We start from the raw sequence: 23,112 nt of genomic DNA, 5'->3' as shown, positions 1-23,112 counted from the left end.
CACCAGCTAGGGTAGATTTAAGCTGCACGTAGACAACTCAGTCATAACTGTACTCAGTTAATCTATTCAGGTTGGATAATCCCCTGAATAATTAAAAACAGATTTTATCTCAGAAGTAGTATTTGCGTAACCACTTTTTAGTCCTTTTTTTTTTTTTTTTTTAAAAACCTCATACTTAAACCTTCTGTCTTTAGCTTTCTTTTTTGTTGCTGCCCTCCCATTACTATGCATTTCTCAAACAGTAATAATAAATTCCTACTAACAAAGGAAAAAGGAAAGTTAACATAGACATTGGTTAGTCTGCCAAGCCATAACATGCATAACTTTTAAAAGGTCAGAATGACTGAATATGTCAATAGGAAAATATATTTATTTAATCAAGTTTTACAATCTATACTATTACTCAGACTGAAGGTGAGTGCCATGTCCTTCAACATCAGAGAGCATGCAAACTAGAAATTTCAGTTTGCACAGAATTAGTCTAATTATGTAAAAATAATCTATTTTTCTACTCAAATTCACAGATTTAGACCTCCCAAAAAATCGAATGTAGAAAACGTAAGATCCACCACCCCCCAAAAAGCAGCTTACATAGACATTTCAGCAGAGTACTTTCAAGTGTTTCCATACATCTCTTTAGGGAAGAAAAATCAGATGAAGTAGTGATTATTGTGATATATTTCCCTTCTCACTATCTGTTAAAAATATATTTAATGCCCAATTAGTATACACAACTAAGGTTAACTATGACTGTGTAAGGATCTTACCAGGCTCCTTCTTCTCTCTCTTAGGTTTAGGGGTTTTAGCTGCTGTGGCTGATGTATTCAGTGAGTCATCCCCACCACCCTCAGCTGGCACACCACCAAATTCTTCATCAAATTCCATTTTTATTGCTAGAGAATCAGTTTCACCCTAAAAATAGAAAAAAGTTGGGCAAAATAAAATAAATTATACCTTTATATTTCAAGATAGAATTTGAACAGTTTTGTAGAAGATAAATGAAAGTAGACTAGTATATTGACATTTGTTGAACAGTCTTGGAAAGAAGAAATCTCAATAAAAACACTTGAACAAGAAGTAGTCACAAGAGGCTTGCAAATGTAAAAGAAATCCAGTATTAACTTCTTCATGCATTAGGTCAGCAAAACAGTATAAATACAGCATTGATGAGGTCTAGTGGTTTAGACTTATGCTACCAGAGTAGAAAAATATAGCAGTTAAACAATAAATAATCTAACTATAGCAATAGTTTTGATTTACCTTTTTCTTTTTCAGCAATTTCCTACTGGCATCAGCTTTCATGGCAGATGTAATCTGTGGAACTATTCTTCTGCCAAATGGTGATGGCATGGTCTCTTCCAACTGAAGTTTCTTCATCTTGGGTTTACCAACTTTGCCTTTTATTGGTTTGCCAACCATGCCAGCCAAAACATCTTCTCTTTCCTGTGCTTCTACTTTCTAACAAACAAGAGGGGGCAGGGTGGGGGGAACACATTCTTTTTTAATGAGGATAAAGTGGAACATCGTGATTATTTATCTCCTTTCAACATGGAGCATAAGACTTCCCTTAATTCCCACTTGAATTGTAACACACTTTCCAGTAATGGAAAACCAACCACTTAATCTTGGTAAATTCTTCGTTACCCTGCACAGTTAAAAGCTACACTTTTATTCAAGATTAAATAAATATGAACTTTTGGACACTGTTAGACTGAAAAATCTTTCTTTTATCAAGTTTCTATTTTTCATGTATGTGTCTGGGTACTGATGTATCTTTTCAGTATTTCAGCGTTTAATTTAAGCAGCTAGTTTCTAGAGTCATTTTTAAGGCACATTTTCCAGTCCTTTAATCAGCTTTTTTCACAGTTATGAACATACAGCTGAAATACAGACATCTGAACAGAACACTTCCAATTGCATCTGTACCATGAACACACAGAGAAATAAAACAAACATCTTATTTGTATTATCCTGTGTCACTTCAGAAGATTACATCAGCCCTTTTCAGGCAACATTGGAAGCTGAGGCTCAGCAAGTTATCCACCAATAGGACTTCACCTTTTTCCAGAGTTACTGATGAGGCAAAGTAAGAGCCCCTCATATAGTACTTATGGTCTACACACTTTGTTCCTACATGTACAGCTTTGCATTTGACAATACTTGTTGCCTCACAACCAATTAGATCATGTAGAACTACAATAATTATTACTATTACCAGTTATTACTCCCAGTTTTTTGTGTCATCTGAAAACAAACTCTCTCCCGGTAATTTTTCTTTTATCATCACTGACTTGGAAAAAACATGGAATTGTATAGATGCAAGAGACAATCCCTGAGGAACACAACTAGGAAAACGAACATCCGATATTGATTTCCCACTTATCACTATATTTGGAGGTCTATCTGCTTTTAATCCAAAATGTGGTATTTTTTATTATTTGTTGCTTAAAGTTTAATACTTTTAATTAATTAATGCTTTTAAATTAATGTAAATTTAATACTTTTAGAAAGATATGTAAAATAAAACATACTTCAAGCTCTTCAACAAAGGCCGCTAAATCTTCTTTCCAGAGATCTGAAGAAGATTTCCTTTTAAGGTCATTCAGTTCTCTCTCCTAAAACATGAAAGTAGTATGTAGAATGTAAGTTACAAAGTTACAACTAAAGTAAATACTATTGAAACTGAACATTCACAATTAGACACATCAGTAATTACTATATCATTTCAGAACAAGCCTTCCACGGTGTACCAACCTTCGAATCTCTCTGCTTAATTAACTCTTCTACTTTCTCTTTCGTGAGTGACCACAGAGACATGTTTAAGATATAGTTAAAGTCAGGGCCAGAAGTTGAGCCAGAAGCAGAGGAAGCATCATCATTCGGGTTCTGTGGGTCTTCCTCTTCTGCTGCCTAAAGTGAAATATTCACAATTACAAGTATTAATAATCTTAGCTCTATGCATGAACTGTAACACTGCTCCAAAGCACCATCGTAGAGTAGTAAGGTGTGCCCTCATAGATGCAATAACTTTAACATTTTTCTGGACCTTTCCAAAAGGCCATGTTCCTGTGACCTTCTATAGTTGGATTATTTAATCATTTGATTTAAGAAAATAAATCTAAACCTGATGCTAGCCATATGCCTTGTATGCTGTTGGCTACAGATATTGGTACCATCCTAGCTGTCTCACAGAGTTGAGACCTTTGCCCTTGGGATATTCATGTATATCTGTTTCTTTAGAAATGAGCACAGTCTTTTGGATAAAAACTGCTATCAAAGCCCTGAATGTACAAACTGTGGTTTGGAAGTGGATCAAAATTCCTCATTGTCCTGGTTTTGGTTGGGATAGAGTTAATTTTCTTCCTAGTAGCTGGTATAGTCCTGTGTTTTGGATTTAGTAGGAAAATAACGTTGATAACACACTGATGTTTTTAGTTGTTGCTAAGTAGTGTTTAGACTAAGTCAAGGATTTTTCAGCTTCTCATGCCCAGCCACCAAGAAGGCTGGAAGGGCACAAGAAGTTGGGAGGGGACACAGCCAGGACAGCTGACTGGCCAAAGGGATATTCCATATCATATGATGTCATGGCCAGTATATAAACCGGGGAGAGTTGACTGGGAGGAGCAGATCGCTGCTCAGGAACTAACTGGGCATCGGTCGGTGAGTGGTGAGCAATTGCATTATGCATCACTTGTTTTGTATATTGTAATTCTTTTAGTAGTATTATTGTCATATTATTATCATTATCATTATTTTTCCTTCCTTTCTGTCCTATTAAACTGTCTTTATCTCAATGCACGAGGTTTTTTTTTCTTTTTGATTCTCTCCCCCATCCCACTGGGTGGGGGGAGTGTGTGAGTGGCTGCGTGGTGCTTAGTTGCCAGCTGGAGTTAAACCACGACACTCATAATAGTAGTTTTGTTATAAAATACAACACACTGCATGGAGTTAAAACACAGTAGTAAAAAAAAGCAAATCAAATCAAATGAGAAATTAAAACAAAGAGTGAAAGCAGTGGCAATGGCACAGAAAATGGGTGGCTGACAGCAATTTGAAGTTGCTTTTCAAAGTAATTTCATCTTCCTATGGTAAAGCATGAAATTAAACTTGTCACATATCTCTCCTGGAACAATAAAAAACTCTTGGGTTTTAAAAAAGCAGAAATAAATATAGGTCAAGGTCAAATTTACTAAAGTAAGTTCAAAAGTCATAGCTTTATAATATTCATGTTTCATTACAGAAATCTGATGAATAAGTTATATATAAATAATTACACTTTGCAATCATATGACAAATAAATAATAAAGGGAAAATCAGATATACGTGTGTGGTAACTCATGCAGCTTTTTATGTATCAGCCAGTCAGAAATCAAGTTGCCAGTTCTGATTTGGGTACATTTAGAAATTCAATCCTCTGCATTCTCATTTTCAGACTTGTATTATCCAGTTTTCTTCTAAGAATTATCCATATATGATACCAATATTATGTGACAATATTTTTGTACAAGTTTAATGTATTTTTAAAAATGGAAGCCAATAAGGCGTAATGAATAATCTTTTTAAAGTGGTGTGTGTGTTATAAATTAAGTTAGACTACTAGAAAACAAACATCTGAATAAATTAATGTCATTTATAACATTAACAGCATCAAATATATCCATACATGTCAGATTATTACCTTTTCCTGTGCTTCTTTCCAGGCTTTTACTGGATCAGATTCATAACCTCTCTGGACCAACATCTGAATCAAATCTCTTTTTGATCTGTTCTCTACAAGAGACACGCACAACCAGAAGGGGGGCGGGGGAGGGGGGAAAAAAAAAAAAAAAAATCAGTGTCATGAAACTAAATGTCTTTCATGCAAGTACATTCTACTATATTTAAGACATTTCCAGATTTTCCCCCACTGTTACCAATTCTAACTCACATTTACTCACCTATGGTAATTTTTCCTTGTATCTTCTCTAGAATGAAACGAGCTTGATTGTTAAGCTTGGTAGATTCTGCACCCAGCATTCCCACAAGCCATTCCTTGCGTAAACTATAATAATGTAATCGCAAATCAAAGAACTCCTTCAAGATATCTTGCACAGTTTCATACTTCTTTAAACATCCCATATGATCAAATAGCACCTATAAAATACATAATATACTGCTTGAGAGAGATTGCATAACTCAAACTTTGTTAACCTCTGTGTACGAGTTTATTTCTATTGCATATATACGTGCACCATACAAAAAGCGGTATTTTGAAGACTGAACTCACACTTTACTATGGAACTACACAGCACATAGCTGGATATATTTTATTTTTATTCACAAGTAGATTTAAGATGAGATTTATGGTAACATGTTCAAACAGGAAGACATCTATATAGAGAAATATGCCTGAATTCAGTTGAATGACTAATTTTATCTAAATATTAAAGCACAAGTTCAGTAGCACCTAATGATTCACAACTATTTAACATAACAATTGAAAAGCATCTTTAATAATCTTTCAGTTCAGCTGTGAAATCTGCCACTTTTCAGCTGTGAAAACTGCCATCCTTCAAGTTCAAGCACAAAGAAAGTAAGAAATCATTTTTACATCATAGGTGGAATCAATCCTGCCTGACTTCTGACATCTCCAGTTTAGACATTTATAGGTGAACTAGTTACCCTAGGCGTCCTCTATAGTCAACTGAAAGAAATAAGCCCCTCTAGAGGGCAATTCATCTAAAACATCAACTTGGGAGTTGGGTGAACAATGAGTAGCTTGCATAACTTTTTAAGTTGCTTACACTAGGGCAGATTAATTCCTACACATACATAGAAAGCAGCCCTTACTATTTACTTCAGTAGGCAGAAAACGCAGGATTAAGCTGCAAAACATTTTGTAATCTGTTAAACATTAATTTGAAGACAGATTCTCTCAGTGGTTCATATGGTTGTTTAAACCTGTGAGAAATACTATCACCTTGATTTGGTAGATTCACTTTTCAAGCACAGTCTACAAAATGGGTTGAGCAAGGCCTTTTTCCTCTTCCAATTCTATGGTCTTCAATTTATTTTTAACCTATTTTCACACAGCTTTTGATTTATACAATAACAGCAACAGTAATGGTATTTTTACTTTGTGATAACATCTGAAAGTAGTATCTGCCATAAAAAAAAATAGAACTGTTTCTCCAGTCTCTGTAAAGACAGATTGTTTGGAAATACTCTGGCAGAAATTATCTTACAATTCAAATCCCTCCTGTAATAGACAGACATGTATATTTACTCACATTCTTACTTCCATCTTGCTACAAGCAGAATAAACCATATGAGTAATTTACATCACTATTATGTCTTCAGCAGCTTAAGGATAGTGTTTTCTATACCTTACAACCTAAAATGGGATTTATGTTGGTGGAAACACTGGATCATTTAACTCCTATTAGAGGAGTAATAGTCCTGCACAAGGTGCAATTTTGAAAATGTAACTTGTCTCAAGTTTAAAACTCAAATCTATTTATAATATGGCAGAAAGTTATTTGTATGATCTACTTTACATTAAGCATTTTTGGTTAGCTGCAGAGGAAATTTTCAGTTACAGGAAACTAACCACCCCAAACTTGTCTAATTTGATTTGAAAGATTCATCAGGACTAAAATGGATTTGCTGATCTATATTGACTTAATATTTGTCATCGCTACAATTTTCTACTATTCAAACAATTTCAAATACACAATACACTATTCAATACCAAGGACCAAAGTACACTGCAAAGACATTTGATTTTATAACAAGCAACAGTAAGGATTCTGATAGCCAAACATGAAAAAGTTACCATAGAATTACAAGTAAGACTTGTTTGAAGCTTAAAGACTTTGTGCAATCCAGCAGCTTCTGCCTGTGCAAGTTTTTCTTCTGTCATCTTCACAACAAATTTCACAGTCGTATCAGTGTGGTATTCCTTATAGTCAGAAATTAATGCTGGAGTTTTTTCAGTCCCATTCAGCATAGGTTCTAGAACCTGTTCTTTGTACACCTATTAAAAACAGGGTAGCAAAAAACAGAAACACTTCTTAAAATCCTTAATTCCTTAAACCAACTGAACATAAGACTTCAAAGCTTTCTGCATTACATCTGATATCAGTTATAATTTACAGAACCAGTATAACCTGCAAAATGTAGGCCAAGACTAGCACAAACATAAGAGGCATCTAACAAGGACAGAAAAGTCTACTCAAAAGAAAAAGGGGATTAAATATTAATTCAGCAGGAGAAGCAGGTATTCTTTGTAGTATGGACAGTAGATGGCACAAGAAGAAAACCATCTTCTACAAAGGCACACAAAAGAATGAAACCATGTTCCCTTTCATGTATGTATAATCATCAGAAATTGTGTTAAAAGTTCATCTGGATGTAGGATTAAATAATTTAATAAGAAACTTTTTGTAGTTTTTGTTTTTTACGTAAATGTATTTCACCGTTACTTACTTGGGTCCATGTCCTTACAGGAAGCTCTGTAATTTCTACTGTGTTCCTGTCCACCACAAATATTTCACCACTGACTACATACTGGTTTTGACCAAGTTCCTGAATGGTTCCTTTGAAGTTTTTGTAGTTTGGGAGCTGAAATTGCAAAAACCAACAAAGTGGTAATAATCTTTTTAATAAAACATCAGAAAAATGTTTCCCATACACTGTACAGCTATCACTTTATATTGCACTAATCCGTCAACCAGCCTCTCACGTCTGTGAAAATCTTAAGTCATAGGAAAAATACTACAGAAAAAACAGAATACACACATGCAAGTGACAGGAGCAAGTATCTTAACATCTACAGAGTAGATAAATGATTAAGAAGATGCAGCTGAACCCAGTGAGGTGGTGGGGTTTTTGTTTGTTTGTGGGGTTTTGGGTTTTTTTCTTTTTTTAAAGGAAACTGCAAGCACAGATAAGGAAGGCATGACAGAAAGCAGATTAACACCCCAGTCTCACAATAACTTTACAGAAGTGGTGCTACCTCCCCTAACCATTTTCTTGTGCTGTTTGGCAAAGATAGTGGAACCCATCCAGTTTAAAAAGTAACTAACAGGGTGGGGAATTTTTTTTTTTTTTTAACTGAATTGATTCCCTTATCCAGCTTACCATGCAGCCACAAACACATACCAGCATACAGAAAGGAGCTAGATGGAGGCAGAACTGCCTCTTTCAACCACAGTGAAGCTTCAATTGACTGTGAGACTACACAGAAGGCCTAGGAGTCCTAAAGGAAGGGCAATGGATTGCATTAATTAAAAAAAAAAAAAAAATCTATTCATTGTTCCCAAGAATTTGCAAAAGGAAATTCACTATGTCATGAAAATTGATACTGCACACTCAGTGAACTGTGATCTAAGTAGAGAAGAAAAGATGTTTCTGCTTCTATGACTTGGTAAACACAGCAAAGTAGCAATATCCATCAGTTGTAAGGTAAAGGTTACATTATCTGTATTTCATCTGTTGGTTACAGATATTCTGGGTTCACCCAGGTATTCTTCCTGTCCAAATACTTCCAAGTACACACCACTTCCAAGACTTCCTATAAAATTTTAAATAAAGGAACAGAAGCTAGATGCAGTTCAGATGCTGCTGATTTTCTTGAACAGTGACAGTATCTTCTCCTATGCTTACAGATATATAAAAAAAGAGTACAATTCAGAAAAGACAGAGGAAATGTTAAGTTTGGCTGAAGATAAGTAGTAGTGCCTTCAAAAAGGAAAGAGTAGTACAACTGTTTACTCTACTGCCATGTCATAACTACCCTGTAAGACTTGCAACTGTGAAGGCTCACAGTCAGCAGACTGAAGAAAAAGTCCTCTGAAATAATTGGAAAAATACAAATTGCAATGTTTTTGCTTCAAGGTGAAATTCCCCAGCCTCATCCCAACAGTCAAGTAAAGCTCCTACACAAAATTACTGGGACAATCCAACTGAGATGTTCCAATAATCAAGCATTTCTAGAGTGATATGAATTCATTTTGTAAGTACAAAATAAGGTTTGTTTAGCAAAGATATAAAATACCAGTATATACTATTATTTTTACCATTGGGTGGGGATCTAAGCCATCCAGCATTCGTCTGACATTGTTTACAATCTCTCTGGTATCATAGTTTGGAAGTTTGCAAGCCCATCCGGTACCAATTCCTTCAGCTCCATTCACTAAAACCATAGGAATGATGGGAATATACCATTCAGGCTCTACACGTTGGTTGTCATCATAAAGGAATTTAAGCAAGTTGTCATCCACTGATGGAAAAAGCCGCCTTGCTAAAGGGCTTTAAAAAAGAAAAAGAAGAAAACTGTTTAACCAGAGTCCAGTAAGTAAAGTACATAATGCTTTAACAGTCCATGGGTCCAGATATGATCATTTGTAGATTTTTCTCCTGTCTTCTTTTCTCTTTGCCATTCTGAAGCTGAAAATACGATGTACCTACCTCCTGAGAAAAAGAAGTTCTTCCCAATGGAAGAGTGTGTTCATAACAGATGATGTTTGTTTCCTTCACAATAACACATGTACATGATACACTAGTAATTGATGACATTTAACATCTACAAAAACATCATTCTTTGAAGCATTCAGAACACACAGTTCAATGTGACAGTAGGTCACCCAGTAATAAAGCAACACAGCATGCAAATAGTTGCAAAAGTTCATTGCTTAATTGTAGGCCTAGCAGTCTCTGAAAATACTACAGAGGTTTTACTGGTGACTCCTTTTGCTCATCCAGAACATTGTCCTGGGTGAACACGATTTCCAGCACCTCATGCAAAAAGGAAAATGTACAAAACTAGGTTGCTACAGAAAGAACATATATGAGAAAGTGAATAAAACCCGATACTCACGTATAAAGCTTACAATTAGAGGAAAACAAGAAACTACAAGGAATTTTAGGCAAAATATCACACTGAAATTAGGTCATAAAAGAAGCAACATAACTTATAAAATACTATCATTTACGTTAAGGAACACATTCTAACACTCTGCCAGCCAAATCGAATTTCAAGGTATTAGCTGTGAAAAATCAGCATCATTAAATTAGGTCTTCATTATTAATTATGTATGTGTAATTTAGCTTGATATGAAGAAACTCATCCAAAAGGAAAAGAATATATCTCAACTTTCAAGTCTATGCTGAGTTGCAGGACTTATCACCAGGTAGCAATACACTTTCTATTATGAAACTGAATAGATTTCACACTGAACAGGGAAACCGAAAGCTACTTCTGCAAGAAGTCACAATTTAAGATCAATAACTAATCTGAGTGATCTACATTTTCAGTCTTCAGCCTTATGTTTAATTCCTTAAAAGCTACAATTCCCACAACACTTCTATGCATGGAAAATCATGCAAAAAATCCATGTGCAAAAACACGCTTATAGATGTAAAGCAGAATTTGAGCTTCTATCAAAATATTCCAATCCTCCCCCATTCCTCTCCCACAAAAAACCCTGTAGTGTTGTGAAACGATTATTTTCATAACAAGGCTTTTTAAAAGCATGCATTTAGCTTTACATTTGTGTTTACCTTAACATGGTGAAAATATAGCGAGGGCTGGCAGCATCCTTTCCACCATGAAGCCTGGTACCAAACTGACCGATAGGTTGTAGCAGATTAACATTGTTACTTCCAACAAAGTTCTGAGCCAAGTTGACAATAGTCATCATTAACGCTTGCTGCAAGAAAATACATATTCATAGTAATAAGTAAAGAAGAGATAGTCTTTCCTAATCAGCCAATAAAATATATTTTTAATGCCCCAAAATTGTGTGACTAACCTGAATTCAATTTCAAAAAAGTAGTCTCCCTGAGAAAGGAATGTTGTAAATCTATTACAAGAGCTGCTGGCAAAACATAATGCTTCCTCTTCCACAGCCACATTGCCTCCCTGAATTCAGTGTCCTTACATTCTATGCTTATGAAAACCCCTGGGCTTCTCCATTTTTTCTAAAGCACTTCTCTGGAGGAATGAATGGGGCACAAACTGACTGCACTTACTACTGCACAAACTACTACTCATTGCTTTTAAAGGGAGAGAAGAAGGGATGGAGAGAGACTGTTAATATGGCAACTCTTGCTAATACTTCAAATAAGTATAAACAAAACAAGAGCTAGAAATAATCTTATTTCCAACACTGTATCAGGTTTTCGAAGAACAGTATCTCTTCTTCTTACCTTAAAAGACTATATTGCTTGTTTAAGACAAAAATTGTCCTAGTACATAGTTCCTATATTCCTATGATTTGAGAATCTAGAATTTACTTCGGTAAAGAGTTATCTACTATTTCGCCACAACCCACAAACTATTTGGGATACCACTGTGCACAAAGACTTGGAAAGAATGGAAATATGCTGTCTTATTAAGCTACATACTGTTTGGTTCATTTTCTTTAAGAGTAAATCTGTGATTAGTAGACAGATTTGCAATAGGTCAATTAGGTTTGCAATTTCCATACAGTAAACATTTACCTAATATTTTATATAGGCTAAAAATCCCCACAACTTTACCATCCTTCATACTCACCTCCCCATGGTGATAAGCTGACATTTCAGCAACAGAACCAGCCAGCTGAGCAACCTTTACTTCACGTTTATCATTTCTCTTAAAGCAAGTGAATAAAACTTTGCGTTGCCCTGGTTTTAAACCTATTAAGAAGAATATCCCATTTTCAACACATACACAAGCATATGTTTTTAAGTAATAAACTTGTTTTGCCCTATTATCATTTCTAATCTCTCAAAAGAAGCCTAAACATTAAATGGAAACAAATTCACGCTGTAACATTAACAAAATAACAAATACCTCAGTTCTTTTAAAATAATAAAAAAAAATTTACCAAACTGCAAAAGTTACCAGAAAAGTGGAAACGTAACCCTTTCAGCCAATCATTACTATGCAGCATACAATACATCATTCTAATAAACAGCAACTTTATCCTAAATGTACAGCTTCCACAAGTCAAGAGTTGTTTCTTTCCAGTCTACTCAGCAAAATCTTTTTCCTAAGAATAACAACACAAATTCAGCAGTGACAACTGTTACTGTAGCTTACATGTATTTTAAAGCACTCTGAAATTTTACTTTTTGTGTGAAATTCTCAAAGACTCATTAAAATTCAACAAAAAAAATATGTTATTTTTCCCCCTTTTACATCTTTTAAAGTTTTAAGAAAGAAGCCAGTCTCTTTGATCTTCTGATTTATTTTTATTGTTTAGGCACACTTTAAGTACAACATCTGTGTGGAAGGGATTGCATCATTTTTTCTGCATGTTATCTAGAACTGATAACCAGTTCTAGATCATGCTTATTGATCTATTCAGTGTTTTAATTCACATACATTTCTGAAATGAACTAAAATATTGCTACATGTTACCATTACTAACCTGGGTCAAACGTAAGAACAAAAATTGAAAAAAAAGACACTGACTCCAATCTCCATTTCATTTAAATATGTAACATCCAATTTTCTTTACAATGGGCCTGCATCACGTTTTCCTACCAAAGATCTACTGAATGTAACAGAGGATTTCCTTTACACAGGAGAATCACCAAGGAGTAAGAGTGGTAAGTAGTAACTGTGAAGAGATAGTCAAAATGTTCTTCCTCTTCATTTTTTCTGAGATTTGCCACCAGGCTAGCCTGTTATATATCACCTGATAATACTGAAGAACAAAAGCCCTTGCTAGAGTACTAGCTGCTGAATAGTTCACATATCCATGCCCTGAATGCAGAATAACAGCCCAAGCTGGCAGAAACACTGATAGCAATTATATGTATAATATGTAAAACATTATACATATAATAATGTACACACTATATATGTATAGTGTATACTATATATGTAGTGTTATACATAATACTATATGTGTAACACTGATAGCAATTATATATAATATGTATAATATATATACGTCCATTATATTACATACAAACACACACACACAAATATATAAATAAATAAATATATTTCCTTCTCATTTTCTTACACTTCTGTAGACACAATCTTGGAGAACTTCAATTCAAATGAACAGTTATCTATTGCAAGTTCATTCTTTATTTTAAGTTTCAGCAAAATCATTCTGCTGTTTCTGAGAAAGCAGTCAGGGTAGAGTATGTTACAAGGAACAATGACCTCTTGAAACATGCAGCTCTACAGTGAATCTTCCTTCAGAGCATGAATGCTTGCACAGAGACTACCAGTTAATCCAAGTACCCAACTATGGGAGGAAGTTAAATCTGGAGAAGCTGAGACTGACATTCTTTGATTTCTTAGAGATGTATCTGCATACCTAACCCAGCCTCATTCTGCAGCAGAGCTGGAGATCCATCCTACCAGGAAGCTACTACCCCTATCCACCTGTGACCTATCCCACTTTCTCATCTAAAATATAAAAAGCTCTTGCTGCATGAATATTTTGGTATGGGTCTGTAGTGTCAAGAAGGCTGACCACCTCCACTACAAAAAACGTACTGAAAAGTGGAGATAAGTGTGCTTCCCCCCCCCCCCATGAAAACTCAAGGCCTTTTTTCTGTATCTTAGTAAGCATATGCATACTGACAACATAGGCAGAGATTCCTGCTCATTCTGTCTGCAGACAGTTTTACAAATGAAGCCATAGTGTAGTAAGCTGCTTCTTTTAATGTTCATGCATGCACGGGGAGAGTTAGCAAACCTGATTGACAAAACCCTAGCAAGATTACAGGAAAAATCAGTAACCACTAAAACACTGCCTGTGGTATAAGACTGAAGGGAGAAAACATTTGCATCTTCATCTGCACTCAGCTGCCGACTTGAATTTTAATTATTATGAGCACTTAAAAGACTTGTTTTCTCTGATGGTTTGACTAGCACTTGTATGGTCTAGGGAATAGGTCTGGTTAAGTAAAAAGGCTGCACAGCAACAGCTTAAACTTCCTCACAGAAGAACCATGGCAATTCCTTAGCATATGAATGATAACAAACAAAAATACAAAAGTTCTTATATTGTCTACTTGAATGCATTGATTTCCAATACAAATCACAGGCTTAAAAACCAACAATAAAGAGGAATGTTCCAACAAATCATAATGAATTATCAGCTTACCATCAACAAGGGAAGGAATAGATCTCTCGTTGTCTGAATTTGAGAAAAGGATCAACTCCTTGTTAATGAAGTCATTGTAAGTCAAATGTTTTGTTGCTGTACCATATAAAAATTGCTGAAAAAAACGCACATACATTATTCATTCAATACAAAAACTATATTACATTTAAATCTCACCCACTGGATTTATTACTATTATTTAGGACTTACCTCAGGAAGGCCATGTAGCCGACGCTGTCGCCTGTCCTCCATGAAGTTTGTTAACCATTCTTTTCGGTCATCAATCTTCTTCTTACTGAAGGCCTGAAAAGATTCCAAGTACACTAAATTATCAGCATATATACGTTTGTGTAAATGTATGTTACTTTAGTCAGAATTTTAAGTGTACTGCACTATCTGATCAAGTTTTCAATAATACTTATTTGGACAAGATAATCCATATAACTAAGGTTTATGTTTAAGCAGCAGTACAAGCACATGACCTTTCGGACATTGGTGCACAAGGTTTTTTTGAACTGACAGATCTCTCACTGATCGTTATTTAAATTTATATTACTTTCCTGAAATCTGTATACATTCAGACAAATCTTATCATTCTTATTCCTCTCTCCGCATCAGAGCTGGTTGTCCTTTGATACACAAGTTTAAAGGTGTTGGGATCTTTCCCCAAATAATTTTAAGGTTGGGTTCATCATTTAGACTGAACTATAACCAGCTGTCATCAAGAAAATTAACTGAAGATATTAGAAAAAATATCCCACTCTTCTTGTCCTCTCCATGCCCTGTTTGCTCTGTCAGCCACAGAATGCCAATAATTTGTAGCCGTTCCTGAGTGGTTGGCCCTAGTCCTCTTAAGAAAATTGACAACTTGACAAAATTGACACTTCATGAAAAGACTAAGCCAGAGTTTAGGCCAGCTGGCTGAGGGCCTTAGTCTTCATGATAACAAGCTGTCACTTTAAAGCAACCACTTGTCCGGGTTTAAGCCCAGCCGGCAACAAAGCACCACGCAGCCTCTCGCTCACTCCTCCCCCCCGCGGTGGGATGGAGAAGAGAAAATACAACAAGAAGCTCGTGGGTTGAGACAAGGACAAGGAGGGATCACTCACCACTTATGGTCACAGGCAAAATAGACTCGATTTTGGGGAAAAATAAACGAATTTAATTTGCTAACAACCAAATCAGAGTAGGATGATGAGAAACAGAACCATATTTTAGAAACACACCTTCCCCCCACCCCTCCCTTCTTCCCGGGCTCAGCTTTGCTCCCAATTCCTCTACCTCCTCCCCCCCAGGCGCAGGGGGGTGGGAATGGGGGTTGTGGTCAGTTCGTCCCATTGTCTCTGCTGCTCCTTCCTCCTCAGGGGGAGGACTCCTCACACTCTTCCCCTGCTCCAGCGTGGGGGTCCCTCTCATGGGGGTCAGCCCTCCAGGAGCTTCTCCAACTCAAGTCCTTTCTACACGCTGCAGTCCTCCGCAAACTGCTCCAGTGTGGGCTTTCCCCCAGAGTCATGGCCTTTTCCTGGCCCAGCCACCTGCTCCAGCGTGGGGTCCTCCACGGGCTGCAGGGGGACAGCCTGCCGTCTCACCACGGGCTGCAGGGGAATCTCTGCTCCGGTGCACCTCCTCCTGCTCCTTCTTCACTGACCTCGGTGTCTGCATGGTTGTTACTCTCACATCCCACTCCTCTCTTCACTATAGCTCCTCTTCTTCCATCATCTTCTTCCTCTCCTTCTCTTTTTACTGTAGCTCTTCTTCTTCCTCCTCTTCCTCCATCTTCCTCCACCCTTTTAGTCTCTACCTCAGCAGTCTTTTCCCCTTCTTAAATATGCTATCACAGAGGCGCTGCCACCATTGCTGATTGGCTCAGCCTTGGCCAGAGGTGGGTCCGAGTTTGGAGCTGGGGAAGCTTCTAGCAGGTTCTCACAGGAGCCACCCCTGTAGCCCCTCCCCAGCTACACAAACCCAACACAACTTATCACTACAAAAAGACACAGGAATGTTCTGAAAGACTGTGTCCTGTTACAGAAACAGTTCCCCTCCAGTGAGTTTCTTCTCCAGAAGACTAAGAGAAGAATACATAAAAACTGAATATGTGGTTTAAGCAAAATTTCAACTACTTTGGGAAAATTTTGTGACTTGTTGAAGTATTGCCTTTTTTTCTCAGGGAATAACATATAGAGACTCCATCATGTCCTGATTTCAATCATTCTCCTGCATAAGACGACAGTCATCAGCGCTATCTTTTTTAAAGGACTCTAACTGGAGCACTCCAAAAGAGCTCAGTGAGTAGCTTCATTTCCTTGGAGACCATGGTATTACATAATAAGTAGTAAACCTTAGTAACTTACTCTCGGAGAAAGGGACCAAGTGATATCACCCTGTTTTGCGTCAGATTGACTTCCGTTGTGAACAAAGCTCGACAATTCACAATGTCAGACATCTGAAGGCTTAAGATTAGGCTTCTGTAAAAACGTGACTAAATTCTTACAATTTTCTTCTGACTTCTTTCAGTGTATCTATGCTTTTTCTAGACCACTGAAGTGACAAATGACCAAGAGCTAGATCAGCATAAAAATTATTTTAATAGAATAAAAATTAATAGACTAAAAAGTTTGAATAAAAATTATTCTCAAATATTTATTCTTGAATAGAATAAAAAAGGTTTTTTTCTTTCTCTACTTAAAACTGCTATTCTAAGACTTCATTTGCTAGCAAAAGAGTTCTTCAGAATGCTGAAGAATTTGCTATGTGAAATAATTTTTGTTTTCCTAGATTACAGCTATCATGAGGCTTGGTAGGGCCTATAATCTTACACCACCTATGCTCGGAGGTAAATTTGGGGCTGGGATTATAGCTATCAGCAGAGAAAATGTGGGTAGGAGTGTAAGTGAAGCTTCTGTTAACAACGTCAGTACTAGTCAGTAGTTGTTGCCGGTGTAACAGAGATGACTAGCTTCATCCCGAACTGATAAAATATCATTTTAGACAACAGTGAGGATCAGCCATAACAGGTTATATAGCCTCAGATATCAGCCTGTATATGGAGGTCTATTTGCAGAAACAGAGCTCAGAATTTTAATCAGGGAGTTCAAGGTCTCTCCACCAATTGGTTTCATGTATATGCAAATATACAGACTCCTTTTCTATCTAGATGAACACACTTCTCTGGGATGGGGAACCACATACATGGATTATATTTAAGTGCATCTTGGGCAGAAGTAAAATGAGTGGTACAAATAACTTCTGACACATCAGGCTGGTTTTCTTCAACAGAACAGATACCTACTATACCTTTCTGTTAGTAAAAACATACTGTTTTACTGGATCCACAGTATAGGGAAAAAGTTGTTATATAAGGAAAAAGTTGTTTTGTCTAAGATAGGTATTTTCCCATTTTTATTTTTTCTCTCCTACCCCTTTTTCTCTCTAATATCACCTACAATCAAAACAGTGAATTAAAGTAGATAAAAGGTGAAACATTTCTTGAGAAAACAGCTTCGTTCCAGACACTCCATCCTTTGTCCTTCCACAAGCTATCTTTGAAACACAACTACTTTCCTGCACACGACTATCTAAAAGATTTCAAATTCAAATATGTAGAACACATGCATGAATACACGTATGCCACACTGATATATCTTCAATGAATAAATCATATTTATCTAATCTTATTTGCTCAGAAACAAAATTCAGATCCCTAAGTAAATGTGAAACATCATTTGTTCAGGCTCTATTGCCTTACTCAGAATACTCTTTTGCGTGTTCTGTCTTTAAAAGCAAGTTTGAGTGTAATGTTTCTTGATATCTATACCACACAAAAAATTGATCAAAGCTACTAAGCAGAAGGTAGAGCTGATTTTGTAGCGTGGATAAAGCTCTTATTCCAAAATTTAAAATCTTGTCCAAAAGCTTCTTTCTCTCCCAAAAGTATTTTTTTCAGTTACTCCAAAAAACAAAACCAAACCAAATCCCTCTTAGGACTTCCTCACACGCCATCTTCAGCAAACAATGGAAACTAAAATGTATCATATAGAAGCACTTTTATAAGTTCTTACCAGTGTAATGGCAGCATCATCTTCAGGACCAGCGTATCGAAATAAGATCCGATGTCTTTCCATGTCAGCAAAATATTCTTTTGCTTCTTTAGCAGTGCTGGTACCCAAACCTGTACAATAAAAAGAAATAGTTACTCCGTAGTCAAAATTTAAGTTTTATTATTTTACCCCTTTTATTTTACTGGGAATATTATAAAATCATTACAGAAGATACTACCATGAAAACAGCTACAAATAAAACTTCATAGCACCCATTTATTATGTATTTTTAGATCCATGAGGTTCACTTATTTGTTTTTAAACAAACCTTTGTAGTATTTTATCTTCCATGCTTTATGATTCTCCATATGCTTCTTCCACTCGTCAAATTCAGGAATACTATAGAATGAAAGTTCTTGCTTATTTTTGCTTGCCTTTAAGAAACAAAAAAATCTGATCAACTTTTCTGTTGCACTGTAAGTAATACATAAAATCTCATTAATAGAACCCATACCTTTACAATAGGAGTGATGAATTCCTCAAGAAAACCATGTTTCAACAGTGATGGCCAATTGTGATGAATAAAATTGATCAACAAGCCTTTTATGTGAGATCCATCCTGATCCTGAATCAGAACATGAAAACATGAGGCAATCTTATAAAATGTCAGATCCCCCAAAACCACCAAAAAAACCACTCACTGGCCTGGATACATCAAAACAATGTCTGTTGACAGAAAACATAGAAGGGAACACTTAGTTTTAATTTGGATTCCAAACTGGACCTGGGTATAAAATAGCCACCTGTGAATGGCACTATCCCTGAGCTAATAATAAGCTCTTCCAAGCCAAGTGCACAGTTGCAGCTCAAAGGTTTCTTTGCCTGTGGCATGTTTTCTCTGAGAGCTAGACAGCTTTCCCAGAGACCATGGAACTGAATCTTTGTGTAAGAAAGCCAAGCCTGGCCCACAGTTCTCATTAGCGTTAAGATGCTTGACAGTTCAATCTCTCTGAGAAAAAACAACAAAGCTTCACAAATATCCAAAGCATAGGATTCCTATGTTCAGATCCTAAAATCTGAACAACTGACACACACTTCATGAGATTATCCAAAAATAATTGCCTGCATTCTTGTCTCTCCCTGACTTTCTAGCATTACTACCTCATCTACTGTTCCCTTTTGTCCTTCCTTTCAACATATTTTTGAGTTATCAAAAGCATTCTTGTTTATACATGTTTTTATTATTACTTTGGCATCTCTGCTACTGTGCAGCAAAGTTCAGTTGTTCATTTGGAGTAACCAAAACAACATATAGATAAATTAATCCCATAAAGAAACCTCATACATTAGGGATTCCCTCTGAATACATCCGTATTGTCACCACACAGAGACAGGTTATAATGCACAAAAATGTAACCTACCAAATTGCAGCAAAACACATTTTAAGAAGCTCTGTATATTAAAACCTGTGAATTTTGGACTAACCTGATCTGTCATGATCATAATTTTTCCATATCTCAAACTTTTCAGAGATTCTGGATCTTCATAGCTTTTCTTGTATTGTAGTCCAACTATTTTGATGATGTTGTTGATTTCTGCGTTTTCCATAATCTGTATAAAAAAGTTATTGTTGTAGCCAGTGTGAAAAGCAGGAATTCAGAAATATCCCAGTCTTTTTTAGGTGGGCTTTATAGCTACTTTTTCAATGCACCCCTACCTCAGCTTCATAACCTTTTTATCCCCAGCCCTGTTGCAGCCTTCACACATGTAAATATTTCTTCTGTAAATGCAAATTCTCAAGACTGCACCACTCCCTTTCTCCTCTACAGCCAGAGCACTTTGGGTACAGAAGGCAGGGAGAAAAGTGCACATAACAAAAAGTCATCTCACAAAGCTGCCTTCTCCTTCCACTATTTCTATGGGCATCTGCAACACAACTCTTATTATAGACAAAGTATGGAGGGCAGCAGAAGTAATGCAATGGGGTAATGCTGCTGCTACTGCCTCACATTGGGAGTCAATTAAATCATGTGGCAATGGAGGGAATATAAAATTTTAGGTTCTTTAAGTATTCATGTAAAATGTTAATAGGAGTCATAGCAGAACTTCCTTGCACTTGTGCAGAAAAGAACTTTATCATTTCAGTACTGTACTACTACACTTAATATTTCCAGGCTTATCCCAGGCTTTAAAGTAGCTGGTACTTTATGAAATCCCAGCCACAAGATTTTCATGAAAAAATAAAAATTAAAATACGAAGATGTAACCCTAGAAATCAAAAATAAACAGGAGTGTCCTGGTTTCAGCTGGGATAGAGTTAATTTTCTTCCTAGTAGCTGTTACAGTGTTATGTTTTGGATTTAGTATGAGACTAATGTTGATAACACACTGATGTTTTTAGATGTTGCTAAGTAGTGGTTAGACTAAGTCAAGGATTTTTCAGCTTCTCATGCCCAGCCAGCAAGAAGGCTGGAGGGGCACAAGAAGCTGGGAGGGGACACAGCCGGGCACAAGAAGCTGGGAGGGGACACAGCCAGGAGAGCTGACCCAAACTGGCCAAAAGGGATATCATTATTTTCCTTCCTTTCTGTCCTATTAAACTGTCTTTATCTCAGCCCACAAGGTTTGGTTTTTTTTTTCCCAATCCTCCTTCCCATCCCACTGGGTGGGGGGAGTGAGTGAGCGGCTGCATGGTGCTTAGTTGCCAGCTGTGGTTAAACCACAACAAGGAGACATCCATTTGTCAGCTAAAAGGAGATGACAAGACTACTTACCTGTTTGTGAGAAGCTTCTCGAACATTGAGAATTTTACCCCTGAGTGGGAATACTCCATATCTGTCTCTACCAATAACACCTAAGCCAGAGACAGCTAAAGATTTGGCAGAGTCTCCTTCTGTTAATATTAACGTGCAGTCCAAGGAATGTTTGCCACCTGCAGTCCAGGAAGAAGTAGAAGCAAGGCAAAAAAAACAGAAAGTGTAACCTTTAACCTCAAATAACAGAAATACAATTGCATCAGTCATGAATATTCTTCCTACTCTACATCAAGTAATTTAAATAGGCTGAATTTCTATTTTTAGGGATGGCCGTCCATACCACTAAAACTACACAAGAATAAGTATCCTTGCCCTTAGCAATACACTACGGATTGCTACGGACAAGGAGCAAAAAAGACAAAATGGGATGCAATGGTGGCATATCTTATGTAATGGTCCCCACATGTCTGAACAAAAAAAAAAAAAAAAAAGGACAAATTGCTTCTGTACCTTTACCATGTCATTTTTCTAGCTGCAAATTTCTTACACACATACATTATGCATGTCTGAGTTATATACAGGAGTTATTTCCCATTCTGCACTTCCCCTTTCCTCACAGTAATTCCTTACACTTTTCAGAAGTAATTTATTAAATTACATTTTGGGGCGGTTCTTTTTTAATTGTCCATTGGCTGAAGCCAGGCAACTGTAAGAAAAACTTGACAGAAAAGCTCACGAGATCAGAACATTTGCACTTATTATACATTCTCAAAAATTTCTCGAACAGAAGAAACAAATCTTTACTAACAGTGTAATTTTGATTCTACAAGACACACTGCTTTTCAGTGCCTGTGTGTCCAGTGTGCTCAAAACTGGTATGACACGTATGTTCTGTTTATTGCAACTGCAATAGTTGAATAGATGTTCTAAATAATAAGCAGGTTCAAACAAGGAATCCACCCTTTTCCAAGGGTGCAAACACTCATTAAGCAGTTTTGCTATTTTATCAAGGCCAAGTGGTAGGAAAGACTGCAAAAATCTTCAAGCTGGTTGAGTCTCAGCTACTGTAAGATAGTTTTGAATATATCGGCATTTAAAATAGGTGCTTTGATTTGCCTTACCTGGTAGGTAAAAACAACCCCACACTTCCTATTACACAGAACTTACATTCAACATCTTTGGTCTTCTGCATCAGACATATAGCTTAATATAATGTAAATGAGGCAGCTATTCACACTGTATCAAAAGGTGTCAATAGCTACCATGCTACCAGCGAGGTAGAATCCAAATACCAAGAAAAATACTAGTCTGCTGTTTTAGAATATATGACAGCCGATTTTTTTTCCTAAATGAACTGCAGAAAACACATCTGAATATCATCCAGGTGCACTTTCTTCGGGAATGGATGCGATCATTAGCAATTAATTTCATGGAAACGCAATGTGCCAGGTATTTTCCTGAACACAGCTCTAAAGAACTCAAAGAGAAAACTTACATGAACTGGCAGGTTCAAAGAATGCTTTTATGCTTCACCAGATTTAGTAATCCAGCTGCTCCCTTACAAACCTATATTCCTATTACTGGTTCTTTATTTTTCCTTTCATTTCTACCTCTTCTCCTCTAACAAGCCATAGAACTATGTATACCTCATCAAGATCTCAAGAAAGCAAGAATGACCAGGTATAGGACTCATTCTTTTCAGTGAGGAAGGAAATCTGCAGCAAGTACATCACTGTACAGATGCATCGCTCTCCTATTCCTAAGCATTAACCAGTATCGATTCAAAAATTCAGTGGTACCTGGCATCCAAGAAACCTGTGGATGCTGGACCTGAGCTACAAATTCACTCTTGAAGTAAAAATAAAATCTAAAAGCCAGAGGAAGGATTAAAGCCAGAGGGTCCTGTGGCCAGACACTATTCTCTCCCAGCTGCACTGGACTACTTCAGTCCAACAACTACTGGCACCTGCTATTAGAAACCAAAGCCAACCCTGTTCCCTCATCTGATTTTGGGTGCTTATGAAAGTGTAATTCCTGGGATCCTTACAAATATTTATTTGTCCTGAAACACAATTACATCAAATAAGACTACTGTATTTTGCTGCCAGATTGCAGATAACCTCTGTGTGACATGTATGAATGTCCTGAAGCAATCTCCCTGAAACTGTATCTTCATGCATCAGTTAAACCTTTTCTCCAGCTTATGGAGAGGTCTGAAAC

The 23,112-nt window shown here is 36.6% G+C and overlaps 1 protein-coding gene across 2 annotated transcripts in view; it reads right to left on the bottom strand.

Annotated features, from left to right (window-relative positions):
* TOP2B (DNA topoisomerase II beta) overlaps nt 1–23,112 on the bottom strand; it is a 65,188-nt gene that overhangs the window by 9,591 nt on the left and 32,485 nt on the right. For both annotated transcript variants that reach the window (XM_050915927.1, XM_050915928.1), the window contains exons 12-29: nt 20,911–21,068; nt 19,622–19,747; nt 18,651–18,761; nt 18,465–18,570; nt 18,158–18,267; nt 14,310–14,402; nt 14,100–14,214; nt 11,540–11,661; nt 10,543–10,691; nt 9,060–9,291; nt 7,468–7,602; nt 6,815–7,015; nt 4,938–5,133; nt 4,679–4,770; nt 2,755–2,910; nt 2,532–2,615; nt 1,261–1,458; nt 768–912 (exon numbers count right to left, since the gene is read on the bottom strand). In XM_050915927.1, coding sequence (XP_050771884.1) covers nt 768–912; nt 1,261–1,458; nt 2,532–2,615; nt 2,755–2,910; nt 4,679–4,770; nt 4,938–5,133; nt 6,815–7,015; nt 7,468–7,602; nt 9,060–9,291; nt 10,543–10,691; nt 11,540–11,661; nt 14,100–14,214; nt 14,310–14,402; nt 18,158–18,267; nt 18,465–18,570; nt 18,651–18,761; nt 19,622–19,747; nt 20,911–21,068 — 2,529 coding nt within the window. The remainder of the gene's footprint in view (nt 1–767; nt 913–1,260; nt 1,459–2,531; nt 2,616–2,754; nt 2,911–4,678; nt 4,771–4,937; nt 5,134–6,814; nt 7,016–7,467; nt 7,603–9,059; nt 9,292–10,542; nt 10,692–11,539; nt 11,662–14,099; nt 14,215–14,309; nt 14,403–18,157; nt 18,268–18,464; nt 18,571–18,650; nt 18,762–19,621; nt 19,748–20,910; nt 21,069–23,112) is intronic.

This window comes from Gymnogyps californianus, chromosome 2, assembly GCF_018139145.2.
Source record: "Gymnogyps californianus isolate 813 chromosome 2, ASM1813914v2, whole genome shotgun sequence".
NCBI lineage: Eukaryota > Metazoa > Chordata > Aves > Accipitriformes > Cathartidae > Gymnogyps > Gymnogyps californianus.
The sequence above is the reverse complement of the archived record's forward strand: the minus strand, read 5'-3'. Positions and strand labels throughout refer to the sequence as shown.